The sequence below is a fragment of the Spinacia oleracea genome, chromosome 3 (assembly GCF_020520425.1).
Source record: "Spinacia oleracea cultivar Varoflay chromosome 3, BTI_SOV_V1, whole genome shotgun sequence".
Lineage (NCBI taxonomy): Eukaryota > Viridiplantae > Streptophyta > Magnoliopsida > Caryophyllales > Amaranthaceae > Spinacia > Spinacia oleracea.
The window spans coordinates 149,659,044-149,685,615 of NC_079489.1; the positions used below are offsets into that span (position 1 = coordinate 149,659,044).

Genomic DNA, 26,572 nt, shown 5'->3' on the forward strand with positions numbered 1-26,572 from the left:
ACAAGTGAATGCTAGAATTTTCAAGAACAACTTCTACGAAGTTGTCTATTGCTGGAATTTGGTCAGCTTGTTAGGGACACATAGCCACACAGGGGCTCGTTTTGACCGATTGGATCGTCCTTTTCAGCTTCGGTTTATCCATGGTCACAGTTTGATAAATTCTATGAATTTGGGTAATATTTTTCATCTTTTATCTCTTAATTGTAGATCTCTTGTGCATTGAAGTATTGGTAGGTTGTGAATCTTTACATGAATGATTTGAATTCCCGCCTACAATTTTATCATAATAAGAGAATGTGACAAGGGTGTGCTTTGTGTAAACTTGGATGAATTCTCCTGAAGGAGGCTATGTATTATTATTAACATATATATAGGATACAACGTGGATTAGGGTTACATATTACCATAAATACAAGGCTAAATATGGACAAATAATATTTACATATTATTATGTCTAACACACCCCCTCAGTCGGAGTGGGAGGAGGACGAACGGTCAGACTGACGCGAAAATCCACGAACAAAGGGGAAGGAAGACCCTTGGTGAAAATATCAGCGTACTGAAAAGATGAAGGCACATGAAGTACTCGAATATGACCAAGAGCAACCTTCTCACGCACAAAGTGAATATCCATTTCCACGTGCTTAGTGCGTTGATGATGCACTGGTACAACGTGGATTAGGGTTACATATTACCATAAATACAAGGCTAAATATGGACAAATAATATTTACATATTATTATGTCTAACACTTTGTACAAGTTCCGTGATTTGTACTCTTCACATCGAAGAGGTTTTCGACATATAGTTCATGTGTGTTGATTGCATTTATCCTCTTGCCTTTGATTGTTTATTACTATCCATTCTTGGTTGTTTGCTTGGTGGTTTTGGTGAATTATTTGTGGTGTATTGGAGTAATATTGTTTGGTTGCTCTGAGTACTCCGTATATCATAAGAGAATTCTATTGTCTATCACACTTTACAGTCATCACAAAAAATCAGCATACTTTCGATACCAAACACGAGGTGTTTGTTTCAGACTATATAATGCCTCACGAAGTAGGCAATCATGCCCAAGAACATGACGATTAACAAAGTATAGAGATTAATGTATATATACAGTCTCTTTACACTTTTAAATCACCATGATAAGACAATACCTACATTACTCCAATAAATATTTATATGGGTATCAGTTAACAAGTTCTCTGTTATACTATTTACGCAATTCACTTTGACTTTTTTTTTTCTTCTAGTATATGAAAATAAATTTTATTATATAATATATTGTTGGGTTCATCTTAATATATATTTTAAAAATATTAAGCTTTTATAATATATAGTTAAAGATATTAGAAGTTAAAGTTGTGCATTAATAAACGTGTCTAGTAAAAATGGTACAAGTATTTCGGGACGAAGGGAGTAATATTTTTGTAAAATACTGCAATTCGTAAAGTGTGTACTTGTGATGTCACTACAAGAAATTGTACTATTAACGATGGATAATCCCGCCGCGAAAGGCCAATATTCGTTGATTAACGGCGGGATTTCCTGTCGCGAGCCCGTCATAAAAGGGGGCCGTCGTTAATAGAAATCCCGTCGTTAAACCGTCGTAAAAGACATTTTGCGACGGTTATTCCCGTCATTGTTTGGTTGTTAGCCCCGTCGCAAAAGGCTTTTACGACGGAATTTTTAACCCGTCGTAATTAGGTTGTCGTTAAAGATACAAAATCTTATCCATATATGACCCATGACTCACCGCCGTGCCGAATTTATAACTGGCTCATGTCGTGTCCGACTAATTTCGTATCAGACTAGGTTAGCCCGTCTGATGGCCCAACCTATGTCCAACTCGGATGCTTTTGACAAATTTAAAAGAAAGATTCTGTTGTTTCCTCAATGTGATTTTATTTGGTAAACATGATAATCACAAGATTGGATTCCCATCAAGCCATCAATAAAGGCAATAACAAAGTGATTTTATTTGAGTTCAATATGCTACTCACCTACTGAAGTACTGAGGCACAAAGTAATGCAAAGCTGGTTGTATGATTTTACAATTATGGCCATCTATTATCATGTAAACGTGTACATCCTTACAGTAGGGATGTCAGTGGGGCGGGTTTTGTGGGAGACCCGCCCCGCATCCGCTCCAAGTAGGCGGGGATGGAGGTAGGTTTGGCGGGTGATGGGGCGGGGATGGGTATAGAAATCGTACCCGCCATGGGTAATGGGGCGGGTGTGGATTTTGTGTTAAACCCGCCCCATCCCCATCCCCGCCCCGCCCCGCCCCATCCCCACTCGCCCCGCTTCATACCCGCCGTGGATGATAGGGCGGATGTGGATTTATTTGTTTGTAGGTAATAATATGAATTTAGGTGAGACTTTTAAGTTTTTTTTGTTTGGATTTTTTTGTTATTACGAGTATTTTTTTCCAATTATATATGATACTTTTAGTAATAAGGTACTTTTCTAAAGTAAAATTTTAGTTACTTCGTATATATGGCAAAGATTTTCTAAATAAGAAAAATTAGGCGGGGATGAGACGGGGATGGATACCCAGGTGGGTGGTGGGGCGGGGATGGATTTTAGTTTGTACCCGTTGGGGCGGGGATGGGGATGAATTTTGTACCCGCCATGGGTGATGGGGCGGGGATAGGGATGAAAATTTTAGGCGGGGATGGGGATGAAAATTTTAGGCGGGGATGGGGATGGAGGGACCTACATCCGCATCCGCCCCGCCCCATTGACATCCCTACCTTACAGCCTTACTCATATTACTAGATTAGTTTCGGTGCATGCACATAAATTCTAAAATTATTTGAACAACTTTTTATAATATACTAGTTTTTGGCCCGTGCGATGCACGGTTTTCTTATATGTTTAAGGTTATATTTTGTTAAATTTATTTTATAAAAATTATGAGCTAATATTCCAAAAATAAACAAATAAATTATGAAGTAGCTTCCTTAAATTCAGACGACTCTAATTAAACATAATTACAACTTTACAATCTTTTATATTGTTGTTAGTTAGTTACCCCTTTGAAACATAGTCACACGATATGACTTACAACTTATTATATAGTAGGATTCTGAAGCAATAAAAAGAAACAATAAAAGATATATTATTTAATATGGAGTAACAATTTCAAACAATAGTATGAAGAAAAAAAAAATACTCATAACAAATGCTTTACAAAATTACGCAAGAATTAAAAATTTGCATATGTTGTACATAGTGGTTCGGCGTAAAATAGGTGTAATATACATTTCTAGGCAACTCTTAATTTTTTAGTGTAAAGTGAATCTTCACTTTAACAGATTTTGTGAATTATTGCTTCGGGGATGAATTGGCCTTCTCTTTACTTGATTGGTGTTCTTCTGAAGCAGTACTTCCCTATCAAAAGGCAATATGAGGAACACTAAAACTACACAAATAATTATACTACGTATATGTATATGAATGATCAAGTTTCATTAGAGAATGATAGGGAGCTTGTATATACATTTATCCATATCCTATATTAGACAGTAAGCACAATACAACAATAATTAAACAAAGTTGAAGACATTTGAAGTTTATCAAAAGGGAGATGCAGAAGGCATGAAAACCTCATTCAAATTATGTTCCATGCGATGCACGAACATTATGTGCTACGTTTTGTATAAGATCAATTAAAAAGCATTGTCTTTTTAAGTGACTTGTGCACACTTTTATCTTTTGGTATATTCCGGAAAATGACATCCCTTCCGAGCCCATAGTACTATGAAAAAACTTGAAATTATAGCAAACTTACTTTGCTCAATTGGCGTTTGAACTACGGAGGATAAATTTCTTGTAAAGAAGAAACATACCCCAGTAATGTTAGATGTATTTATCCGTCTATAAAACTCTAAACAATTGTTTTCCCACAATATTATGGTAACTTCAACGATGTTAGTTTCTCCACAAGATAATATTAGAAAAAGGGAACAAATATCACTCATAAAATTCATAGGTTACTTTTTTGGATTCATTTGTTACCACCATTCAAGATCATCCACAAATCAAACCAAAAAAAGGTTAAATAATTAAATTAAGTTGGGCTTTAATATTACCCCGTAATATAAAAGAGGAAAATACCCATTTGAATGATATGGTTCATACTGAATAAAGAGTACAAAATGAAAAATCAAACATGAATTACATTCTATATTCATGATATAAACTACTGCTACTGTCAGCAATCATAGCATAAGAAAATACAGAGTATATAGAACAGACTTATATAGTGGAACCACAAGGTTCTCTCCCATCATCAGTTACATCTCCCTTCCCCCCTTCCTTAATCCATAACTTTCACTACTTAAGTCTTTTTTGCGGCAAAATATTAGACCAAGGAGTGGTTGGTGTTGTTGTTGCCTAGGTCTTAAACTAAGAAATTAGCAAGGATCTGACTTAAACTAAGGTAAAAGCTTATACTTCCAATATAAGGGAGTAACTTTTTTTCCCGAAAAACTTCATGATTTCTAAAATTTAACTCAAACAAAAAAAAAAAAAAGTTCAATTTCGTTTTATTCAATTTCAATCAGACCATCAAATGGTGTCGTCGTCATAAACAAAGGAGTCACCTTGTAACGATCTGTGCCTTCATTCTACACCTGACAATGCTACTAAAAACTCCATTACGCAGCAAAATGTATACATCTTTTCTCTTAAACAATTTCATACTCATTCAATAAATCAAATACTTCAAAGTAGAATATAAGATAAAATTCAATCAAAGAGGTAATTTTCATAATTGATTGCAATTAAACCTCAATCTTTCTGATTAAAATCTGCCCAAAACAAACTAATTTTCCTAAATTTCTAACAAACACCAAAGCAATCAATAGAACAAAGAATTACCTAATTTTGTAAATTGATCCTGAAAAATTACATGTACCGTGAAGAAGTTCAAGAATTACAAAGGATAAGAAATTCTTCTCGAAATTATACCCTAAATTAATGTAAAATCATCTAAAATCTTAAACAATCAAAACAATACCACAATCTTTTCCCACTAAAATCCGCCCAAAATAAGTAGGCCAAATTCCATAACAACATAAGGGAAAAAATTAATTGAACATGCAATACCATTTAGTCCTTGTTCTTCAATGGTAACAAACTCGCGTATGAGCGAGGACGAAATTTGAAAATTTGAGGAATTTAAGAAGATGGGAGATCCTATAAAGAGAAATAAATGAATGGGAGAGGAATTTGATGAGAGCAGGAATTTAAGAAGATGGGAGCAGTTTTTGAAAGGAATGGAGGATAAAAGACAGGAAATCGAAATCCGAAGGAAGGTGTCTTTTTGGAGACGGTAGCCGAAAAGATATGATGTTGGGTTTTTGTTTGTTTTGAAATTAAAAGCTTGGAGATCGAAAATATACTTTGATACTTGAATGGGTGAATTCATGCAATTTGGTTTTAGTGATTTCTCAGATGCGAAGGTTGAAGGAGGGAGTTGAAGTTGGAGAAGACAATGACTTTAGATCTTCTAATGTTTACTCCGTATGTTTTAGTTGTTGTTTTTGTTTTTTTTTTTTAAAAATAAAATAAAATATTGAAATTCCAGGAAGGGGCCACGTGGCACTTCAACTTCCCTGCTATTAAATATTAGAATAGATTTGACTTAAGTATTCCTCTCCCTAACGTTACAACATAATTAATAAATCTTGAACACACTCATTTAATCATCCAATACGGAGTAATTACTTTTATATAATATGATGCACTCTTTTATTGCTTTCTAATTTATAGAGTACGTGAAACACGAGCACAAGCTAATGTTAGACATTACTCCATCTGTTCCTCTTTGTTGTTTACGTTTGTGCACACGATTAACGATTAATTAATGTGGATTGAAATTCTTCTATTTTTTTAAACAATGTAAATTACGTTTATTTATAATATTTTCACTTTTATTCAAAATCTGACATTGAGAAAGTGTGGAAGAAAAATTTAATGCCTTAAATGAAAAAGTACGTGAGATTAATGCTTCTATGAGTTTAATTGGTTAAAACAATCATTTATAATATTTTTTGACAAAATATTATGGCCATATGTGATAATATAAACATAAATATTACAAATGTAGAGATTAAAATGACACACCTAAAATAAAATACGTAAAGAATAAAAAGACGCTGACGGTAGCCGTATAATTTTGTTGTTTAACTTTTTTTTTTTTTCCCATCGAGTTTAATTGTTACCAAAGAGTTATTTCGTTTTCACATAAAAATGGGCGTGCCAATCAATGAAGAGCAAAAATTCTGTTGATGGGACGCACTCCATCTTCACATAACAAACAAGCTCCTGGGACCATCCTTTTGTCATTTTCAAATAAAGCTGTTGGTTTAGGATCGATTTCGAGTCCAGTAAAAAATATCAGAAATAATGTAAAATTTTAATATTATTAGGAGTATAAAATGTGATAAATTGGTTAATTCAGGTCGAATTCAGGTCATTCGGTTCATATCGGGTTCAAATTTCTCTCAGTAAATTTCAGATCGAATACTAATCGGGTTATTGAATTGGGTCGGAAATTACTAGCTCTTATATTAGATGTGCCAAAATAACTTCTCACGTTTATAACACAACAATGAGACATGAGAATATGAGATTAGTACTAGAGCACTTCAAAATTTAAAAAAGATTGCAAATGAAAAACACCCACTCTGGCCCAAAACTTCTGCCAAACATTCCCTAAAATTAGGCCCGAAAGGCCCATAAATTTGATCCTGACCTTATGTTCTCCCCTTCTTCAAATAATATCCAATTTTAAGGAAACACTACCATTATACCTTATTTTTTTAACAAAAAGGTTTCCACATAGTTGGCAATTTTATTCTTAAAATAAACCAAAGAATAAAATAACCTAAAAATAGTTTTTTTTTTTTAAGGAACCTAATAATATAGTTAAGATAAGTTCAGTTAATTTCGTTGAAATGTAAATAAATTATGTACAAGTTTTCCTGACAAGTTTAAATTTAACATTTGCAAAAAAAAGAAAAATGAAGCTCTAAATTAAAATAAAGACAATATTTTCTAAAACATATGTTGTTTTCTAAAAAATATGTTCAGAATTTGAAAATGACTATTCTAACCCTTTGATAGCACATATATTTAGTGGTTTCACAAGTGTAATGTGTGATTGATTTCATTGAAAATTCCTTCCTTTTTTCTTATATGTTTATTAAAAAGAAAAATGTTAAAAAGAGAGGTCCTTTCCTATAATCGTCACCTGTACTGAAATCTAATAATAAAGTATTCCTGTTTGATTAAGATTTAAGATCCACTAATGACAACATCCCTATCTAATGGCTGTCTAACCTAACTTTTGGGGATGATTAATTAATGGCCATTGACAAACAATACTAACATTTTAAGTGCATGGACCCAAGTTAATTACACATTTCCAAACACCTTGGCTTGCCAATTTCATTTCCATGGAGTAGTTAGAATGATATTTGCTTACTTTGTCTAAATTTATCCGAACTTTTCTCAAATCAATCCATATCAAATTATTAAAAAAAATAAAATTTAGTTTGTCTGAAATTAATTATTCGAAATAAATTTATTGCGGAAGAAGTTCTATGGCCCAACCGCTTGTGTTCTAAAGTGTACGTTTAATCCTATGTCAAAAAAAAGAAGTTTATTACCAACAAATTTACACTAATCTTTACTTGAAACAAAGACAAAATGAATGGAACAAAACAAAACCTTGCTACTTGGCTCATTTGTGAAATAAATATGAGTTAGGAAACCTACTTGTAGAAGAGTTTGGTTTAACATAATCTAAACCCAACATGTTTGAATTATATCATTATCTTCACAGTTTGATAGGACTAGTTTTAATGTGGAGTATAATACTTTGGTGCAACTGAAATTAACTTATCTGAAACTATATTTATTGAAAAGAACTTGTTTGTAGGTTAAACTTATTTGAATTGAACATGAGTTTAGCCTCTATTCTATTCAACTTAGTTTGACTTATTTCAGACAAAATAAATTAAGATAAGTTAAAATAAGTTCAGTTGAATTAAAAATAAGTTCAAAAATAGGTAAGATTCCCCGACATTTGCACACATAAATAAATTATTTCATATAAAACAAGTTCATATAAATTTTGCTAATACAAAATAAATTAAGCCCAAAATAAGTCGAATAGAATGAAGCCTTATCTGGATCGAGTATGAACTTACGAAAACCATTTTAATTGTCCCATTTTGACCAAAAAGCTTTTACGAAAATCGGTCAAATGAAGCAAGTAAAATGAGTCAGAGGAGATATTTTTGATAAAATAAGTCAAAATAAGCTTTTACGTTTTAAGTGTAGATTAAAATAATACGGGTTTTTCATGAAATGCCCCTGAGGTTTGCAATAATGCACCAAATACCCCTGCGCGTTTCAAAATTCATATAATACCCCTATTTTTTCCGTACTGTTCACCAAATACCCCTATTATGATTTTCCGTTAGTCCTCCGTTAAGTCATGTTTATAATTCATTCAATACACCTACATATAAAGTTTTTCCATAGTATACACTTATTTATAAAGTTTTTTGCACCAAATACCCAATCTTGGAAGAAGATGCTCCATTCCTTCGTTATGGCTATTTGTCTGTTGAGAATTCTGTTGTAGTAAGACAAGAGGTGATTAAGCTCTGCAGTGCGTCCTCACACCCTTGCATTGGTCAGTTCTTTCGGCATACCAGATGTGTTCCTGAGTCCTATTGCGTTTGATTGGATTGATGCAAATTCATGGTCCTCGGTTCAACAGTGATTCAACTACTCAATAATGATTTCAGTTGGTTACAAATGTTAGTCTGCATTATGTATCTTTTCAATTAGATTGAAGGTCGTTCATTCAATTTGATCCATGCCTCCCTCGCGATGCAATTACAGCAGCATACAATTAGGTAGACAGTAACTGCAGAAACCTCCTCATTCTTTCCTTGAAAAACTGTTGTCAAGTAATTGTACATCTCTACAAGAAACTTATTCCCAATAAGAGAATTATCAAAACATGCACAGGCTAATAACCAGACTAGCATTTACAGCGTTCTTCTCTACCTCAATTTTTTCCCTACCAAGCAACTCCATCCACACTTCAGGGCTCACAAATGCACCCATGTTCAACATCTTTTGAATTAGTAATTGAGCCTCAGAGCCATTGATTTCACGCCCACCTTTGCCTTCCTCCACAACACACTCACGTAACTTCCTTCCTATCACCAAGGCCTCACATATGTCAACACAAACATGCCCAAACTCATCAAAGAAAACGCAAGACAAACCCAAACAACCACAAACAAAGCCCAACTTATTTCGTGTCTTTTATCAACATTCATCCAACTAACAATACTCATAATTTTGCCCATATAGCTGTACTCCAACAATTTATCATTCAAACTCAAACTGTCCGATTTTAACAAGACCCACCACCTGATTTTGGACTAAACGACACCGCATAATTGCGGACGGCAAACTCAAATCCATAAAAGTTGAACCAATTCTAATCCTACTAGTAGTAGTAACCAATCCATCCTCCGTCGAAACCGCACCATCGGGCAGAATCCAGTCCTTCCCAGAAGCATAGAGCTCCTCCGACCATATTCGCGGCGAAAAACGATGTATGAGAGAGGAATTGACATTGAGTAGCGGGATGTTGGCATTTTCATTTAGGGGTTTTGAGTTGGGGTCTTGTTGTTGAAGGAGGAGAGAGAAACGGAGAAGGTCGATGTTCTTGGGGAGAGCAGTGGGGCCATGCGCATGAGGGTACTTGACGAGCTGAGTGCAAGACGGGCAACACAGGGTGTTCGGAAGGGTAGAAGGGCGGAGTCGAGTACGCGTGAATTGCAGAGTCGCCGTCGTAGGATTGCAAGCAAACTAGACATTCCGGTGGCTCTATTGCCGGTGACGAGGTTGAAGAACAGGGGCAGAGGAGAGAGAAAGAGAAGTTGGGATTTTTTTTTTTTGGAATTTCTGTCACAATTGTTACCTAAGTCGCACCAAATAAGAATTAAGGGCAAATTGGTAAAACACAACTAACGGCAAGCTAACGTCCGTTAAATCCAGGGGTATTTAATGAACAATACGGAATTATAGGGGTATTCTATGAATTTTGAAACGCGCAGGGGTATTTGGTGCATTATTGCAAACCTCAGGGGCATTTCATGAAAAAACCGAAAATAATATTCTCCGTACAAAAATGAGTCATTTTACTCAAAAGGCAACACAACGTAATTGAGATGATATCAACAAAAATATTCCACAAAAGAAATGAATGTTGTCCTTTGAAAGAGCGAAAGTTCCAATCAGAAAAGGACTATTGATTCCTTAATGAATAAATGACGTGATTTCCCACTTCATTATTATTCCCTAATTGTAAGAGACAAATGCGAATTGATTGAGAGACAAATGAGTTTCAATTCAATCAAACTCAAAGGGAAGCAATACAAACCACCAATGCCAAATATTTAGATACCAAACCATATATTCTTAATCGTAACTCAAATATCAACTTACTAGTTGTATCAACGTACTCTTTATATCTACGGAATATGGAGTACTACGTAACAATTATCTAACGACGATACCATATATAAGAACGTACGTAGATCGACCTTGAGATGAAGCTACGTACGGTAGCAGAGAATTCCCCGTCCTTCGGTACCGGTGGCACGCTGATAAACTCAGCAGAAGTGAAGGTTTGGGAGGTTTTCACTTATGCTCCGTTTGGTAGGGCGTAAAACGTTTTCATCGTAAAATGATTTTCTATGGAAAACATTTTTCAAGGGAAAACACAATTCCAAACTAGTTTTCCTTTGTTTGGTAACTTAAAGGGAAATGGGAGAAGATGGTGAAGATTGAGGGGAAGAAAGGAGAGGGAGGTAAGGAGGAAAGAAGGAAAAGTGGTTTCCCTCCCTTTCAAATGGAAAAAGGTTTTCCACCTTTGAGGGAGTCATGGAAAATTGTTTTACATCCCTTACCCGACCAAACAGCGTAAAACGATTGAAAAGGGAAAAATCTTATTCCATGAAAACATTTTACGCCCTACCAAATGGGGCCTTAGGATCAAGCTTGCTTACATTTCTGTTGCCTATCCTTAATTTTCCACTTTGTATTCACTGATGAACAAATTATGGTGGGACTCTCCAAATTAGGTTACTTTTGAAGTAACTTTTTGGAGCGATTTCCCGTAGAAAATGATTAAAGATGTCAAAATTCCCAAAATTCAACCCTTTTTTTTAAATATAATTCTCAATCTACTATCCATGACAACAATGAATTAGGTCTGTTTTTTATTTAACAAAGTCACACAAAATCGTCAACTCAAATGGCGGTTAACACCGTTAATAGAAACCACTAATTGGCGGTTTATAAGTGAACCAAAAGAGAAAAAAAAATCTAAAACACTGGATGACGTGAAAGGTAGATTGAGAATTATATTGAAAAGTGATGCATTTTGGGAATTTCGACATCTTTTAGCATTTTCTACGGAAACCGCTCAACTTTTTGGAAGGTGAAAGTATACACAACTTCATAGTGTGAAAGTACTTCTGTAACCCTACCATTCACCGCACCGGTCAATGCGGTCCAAATTGGTAGGTTGGGCCCTTGACACATAGAGCACTCACAAGCATATTGCATATATATTGCATACATATTGATACAACAAGTTACAGAGTACTAAGCAAGAATTGACTCACTTGGTAAGAATCTTAACTAAGATTCTAGATGTATAGGGTTTTTGATTCCTACCACTTTGTGCTTAGCCTCTTAGCGATAGGTTTTCCTTACCTTCCCCTTACTCCTAACTACACGGACCTCAAATATTGGGCCAAAAGATCCACGAGGGTTGAGGTCTGGTCAGGGTCATCCTCCTTACCTTAAAAGAAAAAAGAAAAAATGAACACAATAAGTTACTTGCTTTTATTAGAGCAAATATAAATATCTGTCTAATTATAATGTTTTCGATAATACAATCAAAAGATACATGATTTACATAGACAAACAGCAAGAAAGTTGTTCTGAAAAGATATTCATCATCTTTCAAAGAAGCAATCAGAACCCTAAACGTCTGTTTTTTTTCTTTTCTTTTTTGTAATTGTGCAATACAGGAATAAATTTGAGAAAATAAGGACCACCAGAAAAGAAAAAAACAAAGGTCACTAAAATTTTGTCTCTGAAAAAGAATTTTCAACCATCTAAGGAATTTAAATGGAAAGTTTAAGCTTGACTTGTCAGAAACACAATACTACTACTATGCTAAGTAAACTAAAATCACAAAAAAAATGGCTCCTCAAACACCAAGATTAGTGATACCAGTAGACCTGAAGAAGCAACCATGGGAGCAAGAGTTACCTCTTCATAATCGTTGGCACCCTCAAATACCTCCAGTAGTGGAGGTAAAACAAGGGGAATTCTTCAGAGTTGAAATGGTGGATTGGACGGGAGGTCTTATCTGCGATAATGACTCTGCATCTGATGTCAAATTCATTGACCTCTCAACTGTAAGAACCAAACACCCTTTGATCTAGACTCTAGACTAAGATACTGAACTTTATGCACACAGATATTTGATCATAACAAGTTTTGAAAGCAAACTTGTTATAATTCAATAACTGTGCATGAATTAGAAGTTTTGGAGCTAAAGGTTCCATTTGGGAGGGTGTAAAACGTTTTCATGGAAAATGATTTTTCCTTTTTTAATCATTTTAAGCTTTGTTTTGTTGGGTGTAAAACATTTTCAATGTAAAAATGATTTTCATGGAAAACAATTTACAACGGAAAACACAATTCCACAATTAGTTTTCCGTTGTTTGGTTCAATGTAAGAAAAATGATGAAATGAAAGGGAAAGTAAGCAGGTAATGAGAAGAGTGCACAAGAGAGATAAGGAAAAGGAAAGAAAACAATTTTCCCTTTATTTTGAAGGAATTTTACTCTTAGGGAAAATGGTTTTACACTCCTTTGTAAACCAAACAATGTAAAATTGAAAATAGAGGAAAATTGTTCTCCGTGAAAACGTTTTACGCCCTACCAAACAGAGTCTTTTCTACTTTGAGAGAGTTATGAAAATTTGAAAAGGGTTTTTACTCTCTCAAAGGTGGAAAAACCCTTTCCATCTGTAAAGGAGGGAAACCACTTTTCTACTTTCTCACTTTTCCTCCTTACCTCCCTCTCCCTTCTTCCCATCATTCTTCACCCATCTTCCCATCATTCTTCACCCATCTTCTCTCATAATCTTTTTTCTTTTAAGTAACCAAACAAAGGAAAACTAGTTTGGAATTGTGTTTTCCCTTGCAAAATGTTTTCCATAGGAAGTCATTTTTCACTGAAAACGTTTTACACCACACTAAACGGAGCCTTAGTTGAATTTACAACTTACTTGAGTTGAACCAGGTTCATTACTTAAGTGGGCCAATCAAAGTTTTGGATGAAGATGGGGTTCCTGCTAAACCAGGTGATCTTCTTGCAGTGGAAATATGCAACTTGGGTCCTCTGCCTGGGGATGAATGGGGATACACTGCGACATTTGACAGAGAAAATGGGGGTGGATTTTTGACTGACCATTTCCCTTGTGCTACTAAAGCTATTTGGTATTTTGAAGGGATTTACGCATACTCACCTCACATACCAGGTGAAAGCAAACATAATTAATATTGTAAAAGTTTATTTTGATTAACTCTTTTCCAATCTATGTTTCTTTTTCATAAAAGGTAAGCTTTTATTAATCAATAGTGCACAAAACCAAGTGAAGCTTATAACAGGCAAAAACCTTACTCTCCCTTGGCAAAACCCCCCTCCAATCTATGTTACTTGGACACTTTGACCTCAAGTACCCATGTCTATTTTTCAACACACTGACATGAATATCACTTGATATTTTCATTTTGAATAAAAAGAAGAAATAAGTTCATAAAATAGTCAAGTGTGATAATTTGACAAATACCCCTATCTAACATGAATTACCCGAATTCAAGCCTATTGGTTAGCTTCAAATCTAGCAGATATTTGAGGTTGCTTTCATGTGCACATGTATCAGGAGTGCGATTCCCAGGTCTAACCCACCCTGGAATAATTGGGACAGCTCCATCAAAGGAGCTCCTGGATATATGGAATGAAAGGGAAAATGAAGTCGAAGAAAATGGTCTCAAGTCGCTAAAGCTGTGTGAGGTTCTGCATACTAGACCACTAGCAAACTTGCCATCACCCAACGGCTGCCTACTGGGGAAGGTAAGGCTGCCACAAATTAGAAGGTGCACCTGGTTGTATGTAATTCTATATGCAACCGGGTTAAAAGCACATTTTTTTATGGTTTAAAAGCACATTTTTCCAATGTCAAAGCACATTGTTGCGGTTTAAAAGCACAATTTTACAATTTAAGAACGCATTTTTACAGTTTAAGGCTCCGTTTGGTAGGGCGTAAAACGTTTTCATGGAAAACGTTTTTTCCATTTTCAACCATTTTACGTTGTTTGGTTGGGTAAGGGATGAAAAACAATTTTCCATGACTCCCTCCAAGTGGAAAATCCTTTTCCATTTGAAAGGGAGGGAAACCACTTTTCCTCCTTACCTCCCTCTCCTTTTTTCCCCTCAATCTTCACCATCTTCTCCCATTTTCCTTTAAGGTACCAAACAAAGGAAAACTAGTTTGAAATTGTGTTTTCCCTTGAAAATTGTTTTCCATGGAAAATCATTTTACAATGAAAACGGTTTACGCCCTACCAAACGGAGCATAAGCACATACATTTTTTGCAGAAAGATTCTTTTTATTTTAGTGATTGGTTTGTATTTAACAATATGTTTCTTTAGTGGGTTGATTGTTCTGATGGAATATAATGATCACGAGTAGGTAGAAAAGGGGACAGTAGAATGGGAAAGAGTTGCTAAAGAGGCAGCAAGAACAATTCCAGGAAGAGAGAATGGTGGAAACTGTGACATCAAGAATCTTAGCAAAGGTTCAAAGATATACCTTCCAGTGTTTGTAGAAGGAGCTAATCTTAGCACAGGTGATATGCACTTCTCTCAGGGGGATGGTGAAGTCTCTTTCTGTGGCGCTATTGAAATGAGCGGCTTTCTTGAGCTCAAGTAACTTGTCTCTACTCCGCCTTTCTACATTTATGTTGCAATCAAAACTGGATTTTGAGTATAACTAGATTAAATCCGGTGCACGCATGATATACAAAAAAAAACATTATTTTACCGTGTTTTTTTGTAAAATATTTCAGTAACAAAAGAATAGTTCAAAATTAAGTAGTACGAACTACGAAGTGCAAACAATCTTGCAGATTTTCAGTAGATTAATAAAGTTGGACATGTTTTACGATTTTACAAATATTATTTTTGAGAAATAAAATTAATTACAGTTGAAAAATTATATTGAAGATCAAATAAATAGGGAATTATACAATTTTAGTCAAAATATTTAATCTTTTCCATAAATAAATAAAGAAAAATTTTGGCGGGAAAATTTTTCACCAGGAGGTGACACGTGTCACTCCTGGTGTGTGTTTTAGTATAATGTAAAAGATGACAGACCATTGCCACCTAGAAACTCTTGATTAATAGCACATAAACAAACCTGCTAGTGTAAATAAAAACTCAAATAATAGTTCTACTACTTCTGTCACAAAATAATTGCCCACATTACGTACCAAAACAATAAACAAACCCTAATTCTTTTAGGAGTGCAAATTTGAACTTCCCCAAATTCCTTTAAACTTCCCCAAATCCGCCACAAAAGAGTTCAGATGACAGTTCTGTTTCAGAAAGGATAGTACATTTTCTACACCTAGGAAGTGAATGATGCTAAAAAATGCTACAGTACTTACTAATACGCAATTAAGCAGGTGTAATGAATGATGATATAAGATGATTAAACAGACATAACATCACAACCAAAGCTAATAACAAACTACAATCACTTATCAGGTGTGAGATTATAAGAGGTGGGATGAAGGAATACCTAACACCAATGGGACCAACTCCTCTGCATGTAAACCCCATCTTCGAGATAGGCCCTGTTGAACCAAGGTTCTCAGAATGGTTAGTATTTGAGGGCATTAGTGTTGATGAGAGTGGAAGGCAACACTATCTTGATGCAAGCGTCGCTTACAAGCGTGCAGTACTCAATGCCATTGACTATCTGTCCAAATTTGGTTACTCCAAGGAGCAGGTTTGATTCGCTTACATAAAAATGCAGTTGCTAATTCAAAAATCTAATTGGAAAAAAAAGAAGAAGTTAACTTACCCATTGAAGCTGTTGGAATGCTTGTCAGGTCTATCTCCTGCTATCTTGCTGCCCTTGTGAAGGAAGAATATCTGGCATAGTTGACTCCCCAAATGCTGTTGTTACTCTTGCCATACCAACAGCCATCTTTGATCAGGTATCTAAAAGAAAAAAAAGTTAAACAACAAACTTTACACTTACATTGGTATACCCTATGCTGCTCGGACTCTTCATTTCACCTCAAATACCCATGTCAGATTCTCAACCTCCGACATGGCTATGGATACTCGACACTTCACTTTGGACCCAAAAAATAACTTTTTTATGCAATAGTAAATTTGACATTATGACACATTCCTGTGCCTAACACGAAAAACCGAGTCCAACTAGATTGTACCATTTAGCAGATTTCATTATTTGATCAAAAGATTTTCCCCTTTTCCAGAATTTTTATGTGCTTATACTATGCTGTCATTGCTGTGGCTGCAGGACATTCGTCCAAAAAGCAGAAAAGTTCCAGTTGGGCCGAGGTTAGTGAAAAAACCAGATGTGTTGAAATGCACTTACGATGGTAATTTGCCCATTACAAGGAACCCAGCTGCTTCAACATGACCAAGATTGCAATCAAAAAACACTGTTGCTCTTGAGCAGGCGCTTATTTTACAACTGTGGATGTTCAAAAGCAATAGAAGGGAAAAATTGTGCCATTTTCTAATCTCATACTAATTCCATGTTATCGATATTAAAACAAAAAAAACACTAAACATCAGAAGAGAAAGTTGAGTGATTCCTGTTTGTGCAGCCAGAAAGAAGGATGCAAATCCTGCACTGATGTGGATTCCACAAAATATGACCAAAATGACTTGCATAGTTGCATTAGCTTAATGAATCCAGTAATCATCCTAATTTAACAATATCATAAGACTTCATGCTAATTCCCCCCCCCCCCCCCTATCCTTCAACATGTACAAAAGGGTAAGAGATAAAAAGAGTTTGGCAATAGCATAGCTTCAGTAGTATATGGAAAGTGTCCTGTGGTGAGCGAGAGAAGGCAACTGTATGCCATATGACCATAGCCAAAGATCCAGCTCCACACTTGACACCTGATATCATAAACGATAAAAAAAAAGAAGTAAATAAGTACTAAGGAAGAACAGTAGAAAAATAAGTTTGATTTCATGGAAATAGAAACTTATTAGTGTTTATGAGACACTCTCGGCTCTTGAGACTCAGAAAATCATAGGCATCTACAGTCCTGAAGGCTGAAGCATACAAGTCCCTTCTAAATCCCTAATCCAACTAATTTCACATCCTTTTTATGTCAATTTTAGTGCCTGAAAAGATCTCCTGCATCTCCATGCTTGTTAAAACTCCTTGCTCAGAGCAAGTATATAAGTTCGGTAACAGAACAGACAGGATGAAAGCTGACGGGAAAGGGAGTTTTTTTTTTAATTGTTCTGTTCTCTTGCAATAGGGAAGAACTCTCAGCACCTTTCTTTGAAGAAACCAGCCGTTCTATTTCTAATCCTTACTATCATTCACATTGCGAAAAAAAATGTACAGGCACCTAAGAGCAAAGTTCAAACACTGCAAAGACAATCAGTAGAATCTTGGTTGGTAGATCTCCTGATTCATCACTTTTTCAACAAAAACTCTAGGCTAACAGAAACCCTCGCCAAATATTCAACTAGCACCAAACCATTAGCTGCAGAATGATGCCTCTTGGTTGAAGTTTAGGAAAGGCTTTTACTGCACTTGAAAGTTTCGACAAGTCCACCAGTAATTTTTCTAGAACTAAATATGTTAAACACATTGGTCAGGTTGGTTTAAGTTCAGATATAGGTCAGGCCTCCGGTTCCAGGGTGCAAAATCTATGTTGATGATGACTGGATATGTTGTATTATTTCCTTTTTGATATTTCAACGTTCTGTGTTTCTTTTGAGTCAAACTTTCATGTAATTGACCCAACCGATCAAATCTGAACCATGTCCAAATGAATTTCAGGCTAGAAGCCTAGAAAATTGAGATCAAAAACCCATTTTCAGGTTAATTTGAGACATCTCTCAAATGAACAGATAGCACGTCAGTCTCCAGGTATTTAGGAAATTGGATCCTCCCCCCAGGTCCCCCACCCACCAAGACCATACCCTAAGTGAATTTCTAATAATTCATCGCTGGTGTTAAGAACTTAGGTGATGTTTGGTTGCACTTTGAAAGTTATATTCCCTTGTATTTGCAATTCCCATGTGTTTAACTTCCTAGGAATTGAGTGTTCTTGTTTGGTTGGGCATAGCCGCATAGGAAGTTACAATTCCCATGGGAAGTTCTACTTAACTGGGGGTTTTGGGGGAAGTTTTACTTTCTATGCTCATGTCAACCAAACAACTACTTTGCTCTTCACTTCCCATGCATTAAAATGTCGACCAAACTAGCTCTTAAGATAGTCCATCAACAAATCCAACTTACCTATCCCTCCTCCCAACCCCTCATCCATGCAACATATGGTAGTAGGTGCATTACATGATCTCGCTTCAAAGGTGAGTACATATGATCTTAAGGCTAACACCTGACAAAAAAATAATCGCAAAAGATTTAACAAAAAAGGGATATTATGATTCACCTGCTTTCCATATTTTATCTGGATCAAATCCTTCATCATTTCCACAACATGGATGGAGCAAGCTCGCAACTCTACCTCCTCCTCAGTGCCAGAACCTATTTCACTATTTGATTCAACCATGCTAGCAAGGGATGCACTGTAGTTTAACACACCAAAATGCTGCAGAACAGCGGGGACAATGTAGTCGGCGAATATTGTGACCGAACCTATGTCACTGAACTCCCCGAAACCCTGGCCCTTGAATGCACCCCACAAATCTGCAACAAATATCTGGGCTCGTTTGTACAAAAAAACCTGATGACCTTTATATACTGTGTGATCTCTAAAACCTGCAGCATAAATACAATGTGAATCAAGTGAGATAAAGATGCAGAAATCTTGTGTACTTTCAAAACAAAACGGTTAGAATTAACAATACAGTGTAGGGAAAGAGAGAAACCAGGAAAGTGACGAGTTACAAGAGCTACTAGTTTAACCGCTGATTTTTCACATGATTCCACAAGATTGGACGCTTTCCCCTCAAAGTTCTTCTCCAGTACACGGCCAACCTATGTATGGTGCATACTCATTTTAGAAAATGCTAAGACTAGTAGACTATTGAGACAATCATAAAGTTACATATGAAAAACATCGAGAACAGATAATATGAACAGATGCAATATAACACATGGACACCAAGATGAGAAGTACCTCGTGAAGTAGGCGAACTCGTTCATCTTCTAAAGGAAGTGGCCTCGGCCATTTCAACATCTCTCTTAGTTCAGGGCCTGAAACAACCAGTCACCTATATGAGTTCATGTAACCTAAAAGTATGGGTGGATTTTTTATATACATTTGCAATCGGAAATGCCACTCCAAATTTCAATCTGTTCAATATCCTAGCAATAACAACTGAAACCTATGTAGCTAATGTAACAGTGTAAGCATGTGATTGATCCGTTCCCACTGCCACATATAGACGTAAGGAAAACAACTTAAAGTATGGTGTAGCTTCCAAGGACATTGGCGGCAAAAGCTTATAATTTCAAAGGAAAAATTATGAGTAACTCAAAAGCAATACAAACACCAAACCTGTGTACTTTTGTAGACGATCTGCATCGAAGGCAGATTTGTCATGCTCCAGAGCTCTCTTTAACCCCAAAGCAAGATGATCATATTTTAACTCCTCATCTACCACGAAAGGATGATGATATATAATAAGATGATTTGAGAAAGACCGTGAACATCAGAAAGTAACACAAAAATGCATCTTATGTAGCTGAAAAGTAGAATTATCGATTTGAAAAATTCTGATTTCTGGAATTCTTGAAAGAATGTCTAATGCATTAAATTGTAAGGATGAATTTAAAGGTACACCATGTGGTGAGCGTGAGATTATCCTCAAAGACATTGATCTTAGTCTCATTAGAGTATACCATGTGACCCATTAGACTATTATAGCATCACATTGTTCCCTTACACATTAATTATGCCATACCATGTACCAAAAGTGGTGATACTATGTAATCAAGAGATGTTTCGTATCATACAATAACAGTATAACATAAAACTATAAATTTTAAGCGAGTAGTAGAGGTGATAATTGGTCAGAATGTGGCCAAATGGTTGAAATAAACGATCCAAACACGGTAAAGTCGGTGGCAAGAAGCTGAGTCAACATTATAATAGTGACGTTGACACCAATCATGTCAATGACAACTAGAAGTAGGCTTGTTGTTAAATCCAACCTTCCTTTACTTGTATTTTGCTTATCTAATGCTTTCTATGACTTTTATAATAGTTTTCTAGGCTTTAGATAGAATTATTATGTTTCTGTCAATTCAGCGTTCAAGGAAATTTTAAAGCTAATTCAAAATAAACCTCTATGAGGGTTATGGAACAATACCTGTCATCAGAAGTTGTTTTTGCTTAATTATCAGCGTTGTTGTCTCCCCAAAACAGATGCATTCTCATCGTCAATCTCGCTTGTGTTTGTTGTGCACACACAAGCGCCCCGATCGACCATCGGCCTCGCTCTTGTCGACAATAGGCAAGAGTGTCCATTATGAATCAATCACCCGATCGTGCCCCCCAACTTCCAAGCCTTGAGATACACTTTCAGCACAAGGCTTACGCCCTCGCCGCCCCAAAGGCAAAAGCGCGTTGCACGATTCGGTGTCAAAACAACCGGAACGTGACACTTGTTCAAATCAACTTATTTTGTATAAACTTAGGCCAGTTTCTATTCATTTATTCATCAAGTACAATTTTTCACGAGATTATGTTTCAATAAGTTCTAATAAGAGAAAATCAGGTGAATATAACACAAACTTGTATTATTTTAATTTGTGTTTTACCACCTAAAAAAATTTCGAATTTGTGTTTACCACCTAAAAATCTCAAACTTTTATTTTACCACCCAAAAAATAAAAAAGTATGTCTTACCACCTTTTAACAACAAAGTTAACTGCACTGTTGATAATACTTAATGATTATTAAGCATGTTGTTTTATACAAGTTTTTAGTTTGATTAATTTGGAGATTTTGGAGTGCAAAAATAGGTGGTAAAGAATTGAAGAGGAGTAAAGAAGAAAGGAGGAGTACTGAAGTAAATTGCAGAAATTGGGCAGGAAAAACTTAATTTGTGGGCTCACGAACGCCGTAGTTAACTTTTTTCTGTTAAAAAGTGTTAAAATGATTTTTTAAAACAAAAAAAATCGGTGGTAAAATAAAAATTTGAGATTTTTAGGTGATAAAACACAAATTCAGATTTTTCTTAGGTGGTAAAACACAAAAAATCCTTACACCAATAACAATTACCTCAAAAATATATGGAGTAAATAGTAAATTTGTCATGCTTATGTATAAGCTAGGAAGCAAGGACACGTCGTCTGACCCGCGTGCCCCGTGTCGGACACATATAGGACACAGATACTCCATGGACACGCGAAAATATGTGTCTGACACGCGAAAGCAAGTGTCTAGATTTTTTTGAAATATTTGGACGCGGGGACACCAGACCGGATACGCAGTAGACACACTTGTTGGACACATTTTAATATTAATCAAAATTTCAAGTTTTTACTTTCTTTTTTCAATTCTTTCAAAAGCCCCCATAAACTCATTCTCAAAGACTCAAACCCTCACACTCTTTGTTATCGTGGTGCAACCGTCAATACTTCACTCTTTTGATCTATGACTCATCTTTTTGTTGCTTCCGTTGTCTTAATTAGTAAGCATATATTTGCATTTTAAATATAAAAGGTCGATTTATGATGTATGCAGCTTCGTATGTGTAATTAACCAATTGTGTTACTCCATATTTGGTGATTGTAATTGGGAAATAAGATAAAATACTTTGTATTAATGGAAATATAATATTTTTTATTTTTAATTAATGATTGTGATTTTCTTAATATATTAATATTATTATAATTTCCCGTGTCCATCATTTTTAAGATGACGTTTTTCCGTACCTATATGTGTCCGTTTTGATGCAACCTAGTGTATAAGAGAACTTAAGACCAAAAAGTAGTCTACAACTAGTCTTGTATGCACGCGATGCGTGCGAAAATATTAAAAAATGTGTTGTTACAACTAACATATCCCAACAAAAAATCAAAATCTCAATAGTTAAGTAACGTAATTAAATAGTGTGTATCACTTTCTTCTAATATACTTGCTTAACTACATGCACTCCTCCGCCCAATCATGTGCAACACATAACTAACATTATAAAAATATTATGGATTAAAGTCTTCAATTGGTGGAGGTATGACCCATGAAAAAAGGTTTTTGTTTCTGAATCATCAAAATACTTTTTCCATGACCCGAGTGCGCCGATTAGGCTGCAAGATCGGTAAAAAATATTTTTTTAATGTTAAATACAACATGAGCTAATAAATTATGAAGTTTATGTAGTCAGAGTATTAGATTGAAGCCTGTTGAAATAGTGATTTTATTTCAGTAGCTAAGCAGCCTAATAGGTGTTATGCAAGGTCATGTAATATTGTTACTCTCAAATTACCACTTTTATCAAATATGGTAAGTCGAAGCAATAACCTATAAAACGAAATTAAAAAATTAATTTAGACATTTTACATTATAATGTGAGTCTAAGTATAAAAAAAATCTAGATAGTTACCTTGGAATAGGTACAACATTAATGAGATTGCAAGATTAACATTTTTGAAGTCCTTGAAAAATGATAACCTTTTTGAGGCAACGATTGCATGTTTCATATATGACGTTATCAACATGATCTACACGACATGTATATGCAACAACTCGGCTTGTACCTATAAAAGAAGCAAAGTTAAACCATCATGTACATAGTACTGCTATTTATTTTGTTGACAACACTCAAACTTCAAGGTTAGAACAATACCTTTCTCACGGTAAGAAATTGAGATAATCGGATCCAGGGAGCATTAGAAATATCAATAGACGACTTTAACGAAAATGCCAACGAACGAAATCATGTTCTCCTTATCTTTGCCAATTTCCTTTGCATGGTTTCGTTCGTTGACATTTTCATTAAAATCGTTTATTGATATTTCTAATGCTCCCCGAATCCGATTATCTCAATTTCCTACCGTGAGAAAGGTATTGTTCTAACCTTAAAGTTTGAGTGTTGTGAACAAAATAATTACAGTACTACATACATGATTGTCTAACTTTGCTTCTTTTATAGGTACAAGCCGAGTTGTTGCATATGCATGTCGTGTTGATCATGTTGATAACGTCATATATGAAGCATGCAATCGTTGCCTAAAAAAGGTTATCATTTTTCAAGGACTTCAAAAGGGTCAATCTTGCAATCTCATTTAATGTTGTAACTATTCCAAGACAACTATCTAAATCATTTTTATACTTAGGCTCACATTATAATATAAAATATCTAAATTAATTTTTTTATTTCGTTTTATAGGTTATTGTTTCGACTTACCATATTTGATAAAAGTGGTAATTTGAGAGTAACAATATTACATGACCTTGCACAACACCTTTTAGGCTGCTTAGCTATTGAAATAAAATCACTACTTCAACGGGTTTCAATCTAATACTCTGACTACATAAACTTCTAAATTAATTAGCTCAAGTTGTATTTAACATTAAAAATATTTTTTACCAATCATGCAGCCTAATGGACGCAATCGGGTCATGGAAAAAGTATTTTCATGCTTCGGAAACAAAGCTTTTTCATGGGTGCTACCTCCACCAATTAGAGATTTTAATACAGAACATTCTTATAATGTTAGTTATGTGTTGCACATCGATTGGGCGGAAGAGTGCATATGGTTAAGCAAATATATTGCGAGCAAGAAAATAAGGTGATACACACTATTTTATATGTTTAATTACATTACGTCAGTAATGAGATTTTCGGTGGGATATGTTAGTTGTAACAACGTAATTTTTAATTTTTAATATTTTCGCATGCATCGCATCGCGTCCACACAAAAACTAGTAGAACAGAGATATGGATACCTAGTTTTTTTTTGTTTTTAGAGAACATTATACATTGTTTCATGCTTCGGAAACAAAGCTTTTTCATGGGTGCTACCTCCACCAATTAGAGATTTTAATACAGAACATTCTTATAATGTTAGTTATGTGTTGCACATCGATTGGGCGGAAGAGTGCATATGGTTAAGCAAATATATTGCGAGCAAGAAAATAAGGTGATACACACTATTTTATATGTTTAATTACATTACGTCAGTAATGAGATTTTCGGTGGGATATGTTAGTTGTAACAACGTAATTTTTAATTTTTAATATTTTCGCATGCATCGCATCGCGTCCACACAAAAACTAGTAGAACAGAGATATGGATACCTAGATTTTTTTTGTTTTTAGAGAACATTATACATTGTTGTTAGAAAAAACAAACTAATACAGATTAGATAACTATTTTATTAACACCCGACTCAAAATCCCTTGTTCCGCCGCCTTGAGTACCGTCTTCTCACAAAGGCCTTGTTCTCTTCAACTTATAGGACCTTATTTTCAGGTCCTATAAGTTCAGATAAATTCCGATAAGTTCCAATCATTTCAGATAAATTTAAAAAAGGTTCTATAAGTTCCAATAAGGTGCTATAAGTTTAATAAGGTTCTATAAGTTCCAATAAGGTCCTATAAGTTCTAATAAAGTCGTATAAGTTTCTATAAGTTCTTAAATAAAATATGTAATATTATTATTATTATTTGCGTTTGTTATTAAATACATCATATTTATGTTATTATATTAAAAGTCTTTGTGATCACTAATTGAAGTTAAAAATTATCGATTATTTGTAAGTATTAATTAATATATTATTATTATCAATATAATTTTAAGGGAAAAACTTATTTTTAAATATTACGTGTACATCACAAATCAATTGACGATCTTTTTGGTGAGACATACAAAAAATAACATGTACGTAGTAGTAATCACAACGTTTTGCAACACCGCCTGTAAATATTTAGAGGAAACATATTAATATATCTTATCAATTGATTGCTTCAATCATCAGAGTATAAATTTTGGATAATTATTTTCAATATTCTAATGGTTAAAAGTTTAGTAATAATCTAATAAACTTTAAATAAAGTCTAATAAGGTCAAATAAGGTCTTATAAGGTCAAATAAGGTCCTATAAGATCAAATAAGGTCCTATAAGGTCAAATAAGGTCCTATAAGTTTCAACAAGGTCCTATAAAGTTGTATAAGTTCCTATAAGGTCGTATAAGTTCCTATAAATTCCAATAAGGACATATAAGTTCCAATAAGATCTTATAAGTTCCTATAAGGTCCTATAAGGTAAATAAGTTCATATAAGTTCAGATAAGATAAATTCAGGTCTTATAAGTTGAAGAGAACACACCCAAAATCAATGCAGTCCGACTTTTCCCTTCCCCAAAAACTTGATACGGTGTGTTTGGGTAGTCTATAGTACTACTCGCTTAAAAGTTAAACTGTTATTGTATGAGTAAAAACAACATGTGAATGTCATCCAAACATAGTGTAAAAGAGAATTGAGGAAATACCAGGCCAAAAGCAAAAGTTCAAGGAATCCAAGACGAGAAGATACTGAATAGAGAGAGGTCCATCATCAAAGTAATGTATCCCTTCATAATCCCATTCTACTTTGGGTATTGCGTCCTTTGTTTTCTCCACCACCTTCTCTAATTCTTCTCAATTTCAAAATTAAAATATCAAAATTAATCATCAATTGAAAACACAATTGATGCATTTTAACATTAACAACCACCTTCTCTAGTTCTTCACAATTGATAATACAATGCTGCATTTTAACATTAACGATTTAACATTAACAACCACCTTCTCTAATTCTTCCCAATTTCAAAATTAAAATATCAAAACTAATCATCAATTGATAATACAATGCTGCATTTTAACATTAACAACCACCTTCTCCAATTCTTCACAATTTCAAAATTAAAATATAAAAAATAATCATCAATAGAAATTACAATGCTGCATTTTAACACTAACATTAACATGCAAATAAATTAAGAGAGATTGAGAACCTGAAGAATCGATGAAGACATGAGAAGCCTGGGAAGCAACCCAAGCGGCGCTCGCTTTTACCTCTTTCATTTTTCTGAGCGATACCGATACCAGAGAATAATGCAGTAGATATTTTATAATTTTGATTTAGAGCAAAAAGTAAATTAGGAAAAAGTTCCAAAGTTTCGTTT

The 26,572-nt window shown here is 34.7% G+C and overlaps 2 protein-coding genes and 1 long non-coding RNA gene across 4 annotated transcripts; 1 reads left to right on the forward strand and 2 right to left on the reverse strand.

Annotated features, from left to right (window-relative positions):
- Positions 1-3,110: 3,110 nt before the first annotated feature.
- Positions 3,111-12,400, reverse strand: LOC130470568 (uncharacterized). The gene is made up of 2 exons (XR_008931255.1): positions 5,119-12,400; positions 3,111-3,399 (listed from the first exon to the last, which is right to left on the reverse strand). It is a non-coding gene; the product is annotated as an uncharacterized lncRNA (long non-coding RNA).
- LOC110778348 (uncharacterized) lies at positions 12,259-17,050 on the forward strand. The gene is made up of 7 exons (XM_021982909.2): positions 12,259-12,542; positions 13,434-13,671; positions 14,077-14,267; positions 14,887-15,122; positions 15,966-16,209; positions 16,313-16,420; positions 16,753-17,050. Exons 1-7 carry the CDS (start codon positions 12,324-12,326, stop codon positions 16,873-16,875), a joined length of 1,359 nt encoding a protein of 452 aa, XP_021838601.1. The 5' UTR covers positions 12,259-12,323; the 3' UTR covers positions 16,876-17,050.
- LOC110778349 (uncharacterized) lies at positions 17,006-26,572 on the reverse strand. 2 transcript variants are annotated; one of them, XM_021982910.2, is made up of 7 exons: positions 26,402-26,571; positions 25,898-26,041; positions 19,955-20,053; positions 19,574-19,650; positions 19,323-19,431; positions 18,884-19,212; positions 17,006-17,366 (listed from the first exon to the last, which is right to left on the reverse strand). In XM_021982910.2, exons 1-7 carry the CDS (start codon positions 26,469-26,471, stop codon positions 17,274-17,276), a joined length of 921 nt encoding a protein of 306 aa, XP_021838602.1. In that variant the 5' UTR covers positions 26,472-26,571; the 3' UTR covers positions 17,006-17,273. The 2 variants fall into 2 exon arrangements, with proteins under 2 accessions (XP_021838602.1, XP_056696900.1); XM_056840922.1 differs by lacking the exon at positions 25,898-26,041 and having other exon boundaries at positions 26,402-26,572.